Source organism: Hippopotamus amphibius, chromosome 7 (genome assembly GCF_030028045.1).
Source record: "Hippopotamus amphibius kiboko isolate mHipAmp2 chromosome 7, mHipAmp2.hap2, whole genome shotgun sequence".
Lineage (NCBI taxonomy): Eukaryota > Metazoa > Chordata > Mammalia > Artiodactyla > Hippopotamidae > Hippopotamus > Hippopotamus amphibius.
In genome coordinates, this window is record NC_080192.1 from 46,237,545 (window position 1) to 46,252,178 (window position 14,634).

Below are 14,634 nucleotides of genomic sequence, written 5' to 3' on the forward strand. Positions count from 1 at the left end.
AACCCAAAAATGAGGAGGGAAAAGAAATTGCTGTATTTTTAAAAGGTTGCTTTAAAAAAATTTTTTTTAAATACAGTTGATTTACAATGCTATGTTAATTTCAGGTGTATAGCAAAGTGATTCAGTTATACATATATATATATAATTCTTTTTTTGATTCTTTTCCATTAGAAGTTATTACAAGATTTTGAATATAGTTCCCTGTGCTAAAGGTTTCTTTTCTTAATGTTAATGTTATATTAGCCAGAGTACGCCTTTAGCCTGATTGCTTGACAGTGTTGGGGGTGGGATGGCATGTAAATAGAGGTGAAAATGATTTACTTTGTTTGGAAAAGGACCAGAAGGTAGAGGATGCAAATGTGTTTTTATTGTAGTGGATGGAAAACAGTGATTCCACTAGGTGAAGTGACTTCCTCGTGGCTCTATCACATAGAGTATTTATTACTTAGCATAGGTAAGGGCCCCAGAGGTGTGTCTCTGATACTTTGTGTCTTTTCCTTTAATTCTTTAATTCTGTAAATTTTTTGCTGCTGCTCTTTTAAGTACTTAATTTTTTTCAAGTGTGGTCATATGCCTTTGACATAGATGTAAAGAAACAAGTATCTGAGGACTGAAAGGTCCCTATGGAAGGCTACAAGTGAGAGAATTTCTCTATAAATATGCATGTGTGTTTGAAAGAAAGTGATGAATTCTATTTAAACAATATTTCTAAAATTAAATTGCTTCCCTGGGTGCTGAAAATAAGACATCAACTTTCACACTTTACATTCGTAGTTGTTAAAATACGTGGTAAAAAATTAACAGTCCTTCTGCAGTTGTGTAAAAGGCAAATAATATATAGTGTGAGTTTATTTGTATGCTTGAATCTCATTTTGTAGTTTTGTAAATAATGTAGCTTGGATATCATGAAAATAATATATTTAAGTAATGATCTAATCACTTTAGATCAAAAATCCATCCCATAACCTGGTAGTTGTAAAATATAATGATAATAATAGTAATAATAATAACAACATCATGTTTTGAATACTTACTGTATGCCTGGCTTTGTCCTAAGTGCTTTCCATGCATTAAATCTTGAGGAAACTGAGGCCAGAGAGATGAAGTATCCTGCATATGGATTCACAGATTAATGGTAGCACCAAAATTTGGCCCCAGGCTCTCTGACTCCAAAGTTTGCACCTTAGCCATGATATCATTTTCTTACTTGCAATATAATTATTATTAATGCTATTAAACCCTTCAAAGAGGATCCATCAAAAAATTTTAGAAATAATCCTGCTATACATTTATTTCAATGCACCCCATAGGTGAAAAGGCCATTGGTCCTGGAAAATGTAATACCATAGGTGTATGCTATCATTACATCTGCTTTCCATACAAGGGAGACTGCATTCTGTGGCGTCTAACACGTTACAGATACTCTTGTTAAAGATTTTTGTTTGCTGAAGCAGGAAATGTGACTTGCCTCAGTCATTGTGGGACAACATTCTTTTTAATCCTATTCATAACGTGATAAACTCTAATACCTGGATCTTAGCTTCCTAATTCTTAATTCAGTTCTTAATTAGTCCTTAATTGCTCTGTGGGGATTTGGGAAATTTTGCTTTACTTATTTTTTTGAAAGAGTTTAATAGCAACAGTGTTTGGCAGACATATGTAAAAATTGATATTTTATTTAAAGAGCAACTTGATTGAGATATAGTTTACCCTATATGTGCTATAAAGCTCACTCATTTAAAATGTATAGTTCAGTGGTTTTAGCTCATTTACAGAACTATAAAAATTAATAGTTGATTTTTTTAAATTACATAGAAATTATTCATATGCTTAAATGAAAAATACTCCAAGGCCAATGAAAACCATGAATATTTGTTGGGTTCTTCTTTCCCCTCCTCCAGAAATGTGTGCTTTACTGGCCAGAAAAGAGAGGAATATATGGGAAAGTCGAGGTTCTGGTTATCAATGTAAATGAATGTGATAACTACACCGTGCGAAACCTTGTCTTAAAGGTAAGACTGTGGAGCTGTAGCTGTCCACAAAGTAGATGTTAGAGGATTACATTTCTACTTTGAAAGTATTTATCCTAGTAAGTACTGCAGATTAAATTTAAACAAATAATGTCAAGATCAAAGAGAAGTTATCATCACTCCCGTATGTATTTCTTTGTTGTCAGCTACTATTAGTATGTGAAATAATTAAATTAACACAAGTAGACATCAAGGAAATTCACTGAGTGGAATGCTGTGATCTTCTAATTTGCATAAATATAACATCTCTGAATTAACCTTTTGAACACCTTTAGCTAAAGGCTTGTGCTGGAGACTGTACCATGATTTCTTTTTTTAATGTCACTTCGGTCTAAGCAGATTTGAGCAAGGCTTGGAAACTGTGAAAAGGAAAATCTGCACTTGTGGGTGGCTGTGGGAGGCAAGAAAAGCCTGAAGTGTTGATGAAATCTTCCAAAACTTGGAGTTACAGTCATTTATAGGGACTTTCCCAGACCAGATTATGTCATAGAAAAGTTATCTTCTTTAAATTTTGGGCAGCAGGTGCTGAGGAATGTTGCCATGGTATTGTTTTTACTTCTAGACAGCAGTCATCCCAAAGATTCCGGTGCTGTCTAGAGCCTCATTGCTGGGACAGTATCACTGCAGAGAAGAAGAGAGTAGAGGCAGAGCTGCACTGCTGGGTTTTAATGGGAAATTCATGTCAAGAGGGCACTTACAGAAAGTTGTTCTAACACATGTTCTCGAGTGCCTTGTCCACACCACGCCCCCCACTGGGTTTTGAGAGGATGTGCAGGGACCCTCAAGCAGAGCATTTCTAATCTCATGCCCCCTTGTCGCTCCTTTACTACAGGGATCCCTCATTGCTGTTAAAAACTGGAATTTGGGAGGAGTGTAGAATTATTAGAGTGACTGAGTATAAAGTTAAGTGTTCTTATACTGGGCAATATGTTTATAAGGACCTGTAAGGAATGTTCAAAGAGCGGGGAACATACTATACTATATCCTGATTCTTTCTTGACTATATCTTCATCTACCATTATGTTTATTATAACAAATCACAAACATATATTTAGCATATGTTTGTTTTCTGTATTATGTATATATATTAAATATGTATTTCTCATTTAATAGAAGCAAATCTGTCAAACTTTGCCATCAGCATAGTTACAGTAAAGTTTTCTCAGGGTGAAAGAGTATTCTTCAAAAATCTCCTAGATTTTTCTCCACCTAGAAATAAGTTGCCAGCAAGATGGGAGTGATAGAAGGCATTCAGTGTTGTGGTTTGGGTGACTTTTAGTTCCACAAGTAAATGAAGCATTTGGTGGCTGTTGCTATTTTCAGCAAGGAAGTCACACCCAACATGTGAAGCATTACTGGTACACCTCATGGCCCGATCACAAGACTCCAGACAGTGCCCAGCCCCTTCTACAGCTCATGCTGGATGTGGAAGAAGACAGACTTGCGTCCGCGGGCCGAGGGCCTGTGGTTGTCCACTGCAGGTAAGGGGTGAGCTGTCCTTTCTGCCCAAGCAGCTGTCCATCCTTTGTAAAGTCACGGAGCAGGTAGAAGTGGGTTTTACTTCCTTGTTCTGATTTGCTGATAAATTCAATATGCATTGAAACTGATTACCTTCCTAATTCTTGACTCTTGACAGAGATGATACTTAACAGAAATGAAGGGACATTATAAGCCTACTTTCAGCAAACAGTCACACAGTGGAGAAAAGATCACTTCTAATTAATAGTTCAGGGAGCAGGAGATCTTATTCATTCGGTCCTCTACCTTGACACGTGGATGGATTCAATTAATCTCATCAGTCTCATGTGTGCTAGGAATGACATTTTTTTTTTTAAATTATCAACAGCTTTTTGTTGTTTCAAGATGGCCCTTGGCCTGTAGTCAGATTGTATCTTGATAATATTTATTATTATGTCAAATCTGGTGAAAACCAGTCAACTATTATAAAAGTCACCTCATGAAGAACAGATGGTAATAAATGTATGAAATGAGAAGTGGGCAAGTGGTAATTTGCCAAGAGGAAAACAAAATGCTGTTACCAGAACACACAGTACTTGAGGCTGGGCTGACACAGTAACAGATGTCCGCGGTGATTCCCTTCTCCAATGTCTAGCTTAGAGGTCTTCTCCTTTCGACTTACACCTCTTCCCCCTTGTATTCCTGTTAGTGTGCCCAAATTATGCATATTTTTTTATTTCTATTTTTTTAAATTTATTTATTTATTTATTTTATTGGCTGTGTTGGGTCTTTTTTGCTGTGCGCGGGCTTTCTTTAGTTGCAGTGAGTGGGGGCTACTCTTCATTGTGGTGTGCAGGCTCCTCATTGCCGTGGCTTCTCTTGTTGTGAAGCACTGGCTCTAGGCACGTGGGCTTCAGTAGTTCCAGCACACGGGCTCAATAGTTGTGGCTCACGGGCTCTAAAGCGCAGGCTCAATAGTTGTGGCGCACGGGCTTTGTTGCTCCGCAGCATGTGGGATCTTCCTGGAGCAGGGATCGAACCCGTGTCCCCTGCATTGGCAGGGGGATCCTTAACCACTGCGCCACCTAGGAAGCCCTATGCGTATATTTTAAAGTTATTTGTATAACCAGCTATTTATTCTCCATATTTTCTCCAAATAATTTGTTACTTTACTGACCCTCCTAAGTCTTATAAGATAGCTTTTGATGATATTTTTAATAAATAAATTATATTATTTCAGATTATAATTTTAGCCTTCTTTTGAACCTTTGTGGTTTAATTATGGGTAAAACTTACTATGTGTCTGTTTATCCAAAGTGTCATTATCTAGTTTCTAACATTAGGCCTTATCCTAAACTTAGCTTGGGGCTGAAGAAAAATACCTAATTGGCCATACTTTATGGCTGGAAGTGTCCCCCACCCAAAATCATAAAACAGTCAGGATATCTAAAATGAACTAACCATTTCCCCTGTAAAACCAGCTCCCCTTCTGATGGCTATTTCTAAGAATGAGACCATCTTTTTTCCAGGCACTCAACATCAAATGTTGACAGTTATCTTTGGCCCTTCTCTCAACTCCAGCCTCCGAATCTAATCAGTCACCAGATTGGCTTTCCCTTCAAAGCTTCTCCCATAATCATCACTTCCTGCCCAACCACCCAAGTTCAGGCCCTTATGACCTCATCCATGTATTTTAGAAGAAGTCGGCTAATTGCACACACACACCCCGCTTCCCCATGCTCCACCCCCACCACAGCCTGTTCTGTGCACTCCTCTCAGATGAGGTGCCTAAAACCCTCTTTCATCACATGGAGTCTCTGCTCAAAACTTCTCAAAGGCTTCCCATTGCCTAGAGCAAAAGTTCTTAACCTCGGATCTGCGGATTAACTACAAGGGCTAGTGAACTTGAAATGATTTGAATAGGTTTGAGAACATTACGTTAGATGAATTTTCTGGGGAGTGAAAACTCATTGTTTTCAACAAATTCAAAAAAAAAAAAAAGTACCATTCTTTTAGAGGATGAAGTCCAAACCATTTAGCTTTCCATATAAGATCCTTTATAGGCCCCAATGTACCTTTCCAGTCTTATTTCCCACCGTTCCTCTGATGTAACTTTCTCTTCAAGCCAAACTAGTCTACTCATTGTCACACGTCATATTTTCTGTTCTGCAGCAATTCTTTTCTTATACCATTTTCATCTGTGGAACATTCTCTCTCCTTCATGATAACCAAAATGCCTGCATTCACAGGGTAAAGTTCAAGGCCTAACTCTTTATTGAAATAAACTCTCTATAGACACTTCACCTAAAAGGGACTCATTCTTCCTCTGAATTCCTCTATACTCACATTCAGCAGGAAATAAGTGCCACGTAGGAGAAATGAGTGCTATTTGAGTGCCGAGGGGGGAACTATTAATTCAAACCATGAGGATTGAAAAAAGCCTCTAGAAGTTGGAAGAATGTTGAACAGGATCTTGAACAAAGGACCAATGTTTGTGGTTTTAAAAGGTGGTAGGGAGGGCATTTCTGACTGGAGAAATATCCATTAACACAAAAAGGAAGATTAGAAAGTAAGAGTTTTTTGCAATGATTCAAATGAAAACAATGACACAAAGGGTACAAAGTCAACAGCAAAGAGACATGAAGCTTGAAAGTTTGCCTCAGTCATATTATGGAAGGGTGCGTAGACATTGTGCTGTGACCATTGGGAGCCATCTGCGGTTTTTGAGTAGCGAGTAATATGATCAGGTCCCTATTTTAGAAAGATGAACCTAACAGCTATGTGTGTGTCTATCATGAATTAGCCCAGGAAGAGTCTTGAGACTTGGAAACCATAATGAGATCATTGCTAATCATGAAGTAAGATTTCAAAAACGTGAGCACAGTTTATAGAAAGGAAAGCATGGATCCCAACAGCTCAGTAGAGGTGGAAAATATAAGAATTGGTAGCAGATTGGATGTGGGAGGTGAGAGAGGGGGAGATGTTGAAGATGGCTCTGAGATTTCTAGGCTGGAAAACTTGTGGCCGCCTGGTAATGCCATTGAGGAAAAAGATAATTAATTCTGTTTTAGATACACTGAATTTAGATACATTGAAATGCAGCAAGTGTAAAATAGCTACAGCAAGAGTGCCAGCTAGGAGGTGGAATGCCAATCTAGAGTTTAGGAGAAACTTGGGGAATTCAAGTGTAGATTTGAGAGAAATTTACATAAAGGTGGTTGAAACTGCTGAGGGAGAGAGAGAGTGAGACAAAGAGAGAAGGAGAGGGGGAGAGAGAGATTGAGAAAGCTTGTTAAGTTGATGACTTCTCTGTCTAAAGGAGATTCCTGAGTAAACCTTGCACAGCAGGTAGTTGTGTATTTGTATAACTGTTTACCTTGATTTAAAAAAAAAAAAAAAAAGACTTGGAAATATGTGCTTCTAGCCACACGCTCTCTCCTAAGTGGAAGTGAATCTTCAGTTACGCACTAGCAGGTTCCACACCAGTACATCCAAGACCAAAGTCCTCACTCTCTCCCTCAAATCAGCACTCATTCCAGAATGCCCCCTTCTCCAGCATGCCTGCCATTCTTCCCGTCCTCCGGACAAGTCCCCTGTGACTTTTTGCTTTTCTCACTGTTCTGCTCCACTCCTCCACACTCACATTTACCATGTGTGTAAGTCTTCTCCCTCCTTGCTACTGCCCATACCTTACCGAATTTCAGGCCCTAATATTTCTTTTTTACTCTTCTCTCCACCCACTACCTCCCTCCACCCCATTCATCCTACTGCTTAGACCTAAAGGGAAGAATGCCGTTAAAGCGCTTCGCACAGGGCCGGGTGTGTACACTCAGTACACAAAAGCCGCTACTGCTGCTGCTGCTGCTGTTGTAATTATTATTATTAATCCTAATCGTCGTTTCCAATTTTAAAAATACTTTTTAAAAGAGTATATTTTATCTTTGCAGTCTTTCCTGCACCTTATAATTCGTTGCCTGTTCTTTTCAGCGCAGGGATAGGCAGGACAGGGTGTTTTATTGCTACATCCATTGGCTGCCAACAGTTGAGAGAAGAAGGAGTTGTGGACGCGCTGAGCATCGTCTGCCAGCTGCGTGTGGACAGGTGAGTGTCGGCGGGAGGGGGCGCAAGAAACTTCAGGACAGCCTCATGGTCACAACCTAATCCCATCAGCCTGACTTTGTCAACACCACAGGCTCTGAAGTCCTAACTCGCTATAGAGATTTGTGCAAAAGGCTTAAGAATGTACATTACATTAAAAAGCCATCAAAGAAAGTGTTATTTGCAACACTGACCCTCAGGAGTCCAAAACCCAGAGCTTGTGCTTAACGTTTCCTTGTCTCTAACGCAGGTTGTTTATGGTGGTAGCTGTTCCTTCTTAGTGTCACACCTCTGTTCCTTCATAGGGGCTTTGCATTTTTATTGGACTTAACTGAATCATTCACTTCAGGATCTTGATCCTTAAAAACGAGGCATGTGTCATCCTACCAAGAATCGTCTTTTTCTTCACTCTTCTGTTTTTAATGGCAAAAAAATGCAAGTAACAAAATTTACCATCTTAACCATTTTTAAAAATACAGTTCATGCAACCAACTCCAGAACTCTTTTATCTTGAAAGCTCTGTACCCATTAAACAACACATACCCATTTTCTTGGCAACCACCATTCATATTCTGACTCTATGAATTTGACTACTCTAGGTGCCTCATATAAGTGGAAGCATACAGTATTTGTCTGTTTGTTACTGGCTTATTTTACTTAGCATAATATCTTCAAGAGTCGTCCATTTGGAGCATGTGCCCGAATTTCTTCCCTTTCTAAGGCTAAATAATATCCCATTTATGTATGTACCATATTTTGTTTATCCATTTGTCTGTCAGTGGACCCTTGGGTTACTGCCACCTTTTGGGTGCTGTGAGTAATGGTTCTGTGGACATGGATGTGCAAGTGGCTATTTGAGATTCTTTGGGGTATTTACCCAGAAATGAGATGGCTGGATCCTATGGTAACATTTTTAAATTTTCAAGGAATACCATATGAGTCTCCACAGCAGCTGCTCCATTTACAGTCCCACCAGCAGTGTGCAGGCATTCCAGCTTATGTGTGTGTGGGGTTTTGGTTTTGGGGGGTTTTTGTTTGTTTTTTTGTGGTCGCTGTCCTAAGGGGTGTGAGGCAAGAGTTGTTTTCATGTATAGATGGTTTGATCGCCTTTGGATGATCTCTGCTTATGCACTGAAAACAGAACAAACAAGAAATTTCTTTTCTTCCTTGCTTCAGAACTAAGCCTGGGGAAATGAACAGTTGAGTCAGTGATGGAGAAAGTGAACAGGTGCTCATTGAGAACAGGCACAGAGAGAAAGATGCGATATGGGCACATGAGTAGTGGACCTCTCTGTTCTGCACTTCACTGCGCTATCGTGGAAGAGAAGTTGTTCTGAAAGCTGGGCTGTGCGTTCTCTTCTTTCATTCATACAGCAAATATTTATTCATCACCCCCTAACCGCAAGGCATTGTTCTGAATGCTGCATGTACTTAAAACAAGATGAGTGAGTCTCTGCTCTTCTAGAGTTTACCTGCTAACAGAGAGAGAGAGAAGAGAGAATAAACAGCAAGGAAATAAACAGGACAATTTCAGAAAGAGATAAATGCTGGGAGGTAATAAGACAACAGAGTCACAGGAGCTGAGCCTCCTGGAATTTAGCCCTAGGACCTAGAGTTTCCTAAAAGTAAAACTACAAAAGTCACATTTTAAGAGTCATGCAAGAAATATTTATTGAGCCCCTACTGTGTACTAGGTCCTAGAATTTCAATAGAGACAAAAGAATTGTTCTGAAAAATTCAATGAGAAAATATATATAAGGCACTTAGAACAGAATCTGGCACATAGGAAGCCTTTCAATAAATGCTCACTCTGTTACCATCATCTTCATTATTATTAAAATCATCAATAAAGTTTCTCCAGTCTCTAAAAACTAAACATTCAAATCCCCTTTCCAGATGAGGTTTAACCTTCCCCACCCCTATCGTTCTTGTTTCCTGTTAAATAGTAATTTTTAAGTCTTTGCGTGTACCTTCCCTCTATTTTTCTCTTAACTTTGACTCGCTTACTAGAGGCTGTTTACCATGGTGATTAAGGTTATGGGCTCTGGAAACGTATTGCCTGGTTTTGCATCCTGGCTCCCACCATTTCCTGACTGTGTGGACTTGGGCAAGTTATAGCACTTCTCCATGCCCTGGTTTTCTCATCTTGAAAATGGAAGTAATAATAGTATCTACTTTCTATGTTCTCATAAGGATTAAGAGACAATTTGTAAAGTGGCTAGCCCATAAGCATGCAACCAAGGTTAGCCACAGTCATTATCAGTAAATATAGCAAAAACCTGAACATGCATCTGTAGAGTGGAACTAATAATATGTGCCCCAGAGGCCCGCAGTAACATTAAGAGGAGAGTACGCCTGTGGTGTACTGAGTAGAACACAGTCTAGGTTTCTTACCCTCTCTCTACACCCCACCCCACTTCTGCCCATCCATACCCCATATGTAACTGCTTCCAAACATGCTTTCTTTTTGTGCATGAGAAGAACATCTTCAGTTCTCTCTCCCCCTCCTCTTGTAATTGCTGTCTTGGTCTCCTGAAACCCCCTTGCCTTCCATCCACTACTGTCTACCCCAACCGGAACAGGATCCATTCGCTTCACTTCAGACTCTGGGACCTACCTTCACCAAGAAGCAGGGCCCTGCGTGAGAGAGTGAGGGACAGCACTCAGCCTGGAGCGGCTCCTGCAGTGACCTTGATGTCTTCTGCTTTGTGCTTCTGTAAACAAGGCTCCTGCATGGGACCGGCAAATCCCCCAGGGACTGCAGTTCATGTCTGAGCACCGCTTTCCTATTAACTGGTGCCAGAGCTCCATGAATGCCAGATACGTAGATCTAAACAGACTCCAAATTGATGTCCGACACCTGCTCTGACCCTATTTGGGACAACACCCTGAAAAAGAAAGGACTTGGTTTGCTGGTTGTTTGGGCTCTTCTTACTCTTAGATCTTATCTATTCACCCTCCCATCTCCCTCCTCCCCCACCTGCTTCTGTAGCCTGACCTCCACCTTGGTTTCCACTTCCCAGTCACATTACTCTGTCAAGTCTACCAAATTGTCCTCTAGCTTTGCAGAGAGTCACAAATACATTTTTTAAACCATATCACAATTCCTTCTCTATCGGCTCCTTCCTTCCTAAAGCAAATGGTCAGAATTTTAGCCTTGGCCTTCCATCACCACCAAGGTCTTCCCACGAGGCTTGTCTTTTTACTCCTGATAGGATTTTCAAAACATATTCAACTTCTCTGCTGATCTAAAGCCGAAAGGTTCCCTACTCCCTGGATTTGAATTACTGCCAACACACCTCTCAAAATCATTCCAACTGATTTACTCATCAAGATCCCGTCTACATAAATTCTGAGCCACTGTTTCTGTTGTTTATGAAGCAGATAGTCTCCTTGAAACTTTCCTTGAAAAGTCTTTCTTTGCCCTCCTTCTTTCACAGGATTAACATTTTCTTTGTCTTTTTTTTAAAGAATTTTATTGAGATATAATTGACATACCATAAACTACATATATTTACAGTGTACAGTTTGGTGTTTTTTTTCTTATTAGTAATGTGTATATGGCAATTCCGATCTCCCAATTCATCCCACCCCAGTTCCCTCTACTTGGTGTCCATATGTTTGTTCTCTACATCTGTGTCTCTATTTCTGCCTTGCAAACCAGTTGATCAGTACCATTTTTCTAGATTCCTCATATGTGCGTTAATATACGATTTTTTTCTTTCTCGGTGACTTACTTCACTCTGTATGACGTCTCTAGGTCCATCCATGTCTCTACAAATGACCCAATTTCATTCCTTTTTATAGTTGAGTAATATTCCATTGTGTATATATACCACATCTTCTTTATCCATTCATCTGTCGATGGACATTTAGGTTGCTTCCATGACCTGGCTGTTGTAAACAGTGCTGCAATGAACATTGAGGTGCATGTGTCTTTTTGAATTATGGTGTTCTCTGGGTATATGGATTTTCTTTTTTTTTTGTCTCTTTCTTCTGTTGTACACTTCCTTAGTCGTTATGAAAAGCAAAACAGAAAACCTTCCTGCTTTCTTTGACCCCATCCAACTTCTTCCCTCATCCTTCTTATGTCTTGCTTCTTTTTTTCATCCTTTCCTCGTCATGCTTCATTTTCAACATTCCATCTCGTAGGTGACTGCTGCCACTAACCACAGCTTTAACTCATGCCCCTAAGGGGAAAAGTGGCCTCAGAAAATCTGAATGTCCATCCTCCTGCTCTTGCAGCTTACTGTTCTTCATCAGTTCTTCAGACCTTGTCTCCAACCCTGTTCTCTGTGGCCATCCTTGCCTTCAGTTTTGATTATGTCTTCAGACGTTCCAAAATGTGCTCTTGACAACAGAGGTTTATTTCATCATGGCCACTCCACCATGGTCTTTAAAGCACATGTCTCAACTCCCAAGATGAACCCAAAAGTCAGAAAAGAGATATTCCTTGGCCTCATTTTTTCAAAAATAAGGAAACAAAGAATTCAAAATATCAAGTAACTTGCCCAATTTCATCTAGCTAAGAAAACTGGCAAAATAGATCCCTTTGGCATGAGGGACTTCTGATTTCTAACTCAAAAGGTATGGTTGTTGTTGATAAAAGTAAACAGGCTTTTGGAATATGTTTATTGCAAAATTGCTAGACGAAAACATAGCTCTTTGATAATTCTTTGCCAGTAAAAAAAGGCAATGACACCATAATTTTTAAAACAATGGTTAATATGAAGGAGAGCTGTTTCGCGAATAGATACTGTCAGCGGTTGCCTTAAGAATATAATTTGAGGAACATAGGGAAGTTGCCTCATCCCAAAATATCTGTCTATGGAGGGTGCCTAAAATATCTGTGTGTGGTGAATGTCTAAAACACTGCTATTAGAGAGCCAGTGTTTGGTGTGAAGAGTCGTTCCTTTTTCAAGTTTCTTGAACCTGAAGTTGAGAGGTGAGAGTGATGCCTTATGTCTTCCTGGCTATTAACACTTTAAACGGGGTGATCTGTCCTTTTCCAGCTAGGGTATGTTAGCGAGAGAGAGTGTAGCTCCGCACATCGGGAAGATGTGCAGAACGGAGGTTTTGATGAAGGGGAATTGACAAAAGGGCTCCAGAAGAAGCCCTGCTGTTGAGGAGACGGCCAGACAGCTCTGGGCACTGGGAAGGCAAGGGGCAGAAGAGCTCTACCAGGGGATACCTCGGGCAAGATCAGCTACCTGATTTTGATTTGCAGGGTCCAGTGCAAAATGAAAATGTGGAGCCCCATTTTAAAAAATGATTAACTCTTTCGAGAGGGTGACGGCAGAGCATGAAGCCATACAGAGCCCTTCTCAGCACAGAGGGACGGGGCTAATAGGACTGAGCATGTCAAGCCCATACAGGATACTCTGCTGGGGGATATTTTAGGATGGGTGTTTGTATTGGTAGATGGGCGTGAATTCTGTGTCTTGTGGAACAGTCACCCACGATCTCTGCTCAGAACAGTCCTCTTAAATTATGCGTACAGTCATCCATTCAACAAACATTTACTAAACACCTTCTGCTGAACATGCATCAGGTACCTGGGCAGAGCAAGATGGATTCCCTAACAGACTTTTCCACACTGCTTCTCAGGGCACATTTTAATGATTGATTATACTGTGAAAGCCTGCTAAGTATCAGACTCTCTTAGCCTGCACGCAGGCCAAAAAAAAAAAAAAAATTAGACAGCTTCTCAATTAATTTTGAGAAAAAGCTATATGCTATATTTCTTAGAACCCCTCTCCACTTGGATATTCACAAAACACAGTAAAGCTTCAAAGGATGTGAAGTGTCCGCCAGCATGGAAATCCATTTTACTTCCTTGAAGCACTCTTTCATGTTTATTTGACCACACAAAACTTTCCTCGGAGACCGTCTAAATGGGAGGGAAAGAAGTTGTAAAATAATAAACATAAGCTGTTCTTTCAAGAAGTTTGGTGGTGAAGAGAAGACTAGAGATGGCATAGGAATTTGAGCCTGGGTGGAGACCATTAAAAAGGGGAAAGGAAAGGGTGGGACGAATTGGAAGCGTCCAGCTGAGTATAATAAGGGCTACGAAAGACAGAGCCACTATATCAAAGGGCTAATATTTTGTACTCTGCAGAGTCCAAGCTCCATAGGATTTTTCCTGTCCTCTCGTACCCTCTTTAATAATGGCCTCTACCCTCCAGTGATCCAAGCTTCACACTGCATCTTTTTTATAGTTTACCCCCCACCACTTACATCTGCCTCCTCTGAGAAGTCTAGGGCCTGGCTAACAGCAAAGAAAAAGAAAAAAGGGATTTGGATCCTGGAAATGGGTTCCATGACTGATAAATCAACAGTTTGAGCATTGAGTAGGATCAAGAACCTAATTAAAAAAAAGAAAGAGAAAGAAAGAAAGAACAAATTACAATGCTTAATCATTGTTATTCAACATAACATAAACAGACAGTTTGTACTCAGATCGCAAGTCTGCCTTTTAGCAATAAATTCAAATGGTCTGGTTTAGAGATGAGCATGTTACGCTGAATGGATGCTTCCAGTGTAACAACAATGACAAAGCCATTTGGTGGATTCCTCACTCTCTGGCAAGACATTATTTTTATTGGCTTTCGGGCAACTTCTATTAATAGATGCTACAGTTTTCACTGCAGATTCATGAGTCTGTGATTCTCCTATTAATAATATTTTTGAGCATATTTTGAACCAAAATAGGATTTCTCTTTTTCCAAGTAGGAGTTCAAATTCAGTGCAAGGCCCGCACAGGTGTCTTATTTAGAAGTGCATTCATGGGTCATTCTTTTATTGCCATGCCATTCATTTTTAATTAAAAGATGAAGTAGGTAGCAGGCAAATGGGACAGAGCACTGGCTAGTGAGACTGGGAAGCAGGCAACCTCTAGAGAAAGAGGCGGCAGAGATTACTGGACCAGATGTGAAGGAGCTTAGTGCTAACCCTGGCTCTGCCCCTAGTTTCCTGTGTGACCACTTCTCACTCTAGGCCTCTGTGTCTACGTATGCAGAAAGAGAAGTGGTGCATATCGGAGGCCTCC

At 40.1% G+C, this 14,634-nt stretch overlaps 1 protein-coding gene across 1 annotated transcript in view; it reads left to right on the forward strand.

Moving 5' to 3' along the window:
- Positions 1-14,634, forward strand: part of PTPRR (protein tyrosine phosphatase receptor type R) — a 100,501-nt gene that overhangs the window by 76,194 nt on the left and 9,673 nt on the right. The window contains 3 exon segments of the mRNA XM_057743133.1: positions 1,902-2,012; positions 3,354-3,511; positions 7,476-7,589. Coding sequence (XP_057599116.1) covers positions 1,902-2,012; positions 3,354-3,511; positions 7,476-7,589 — 383 coding nt within the window.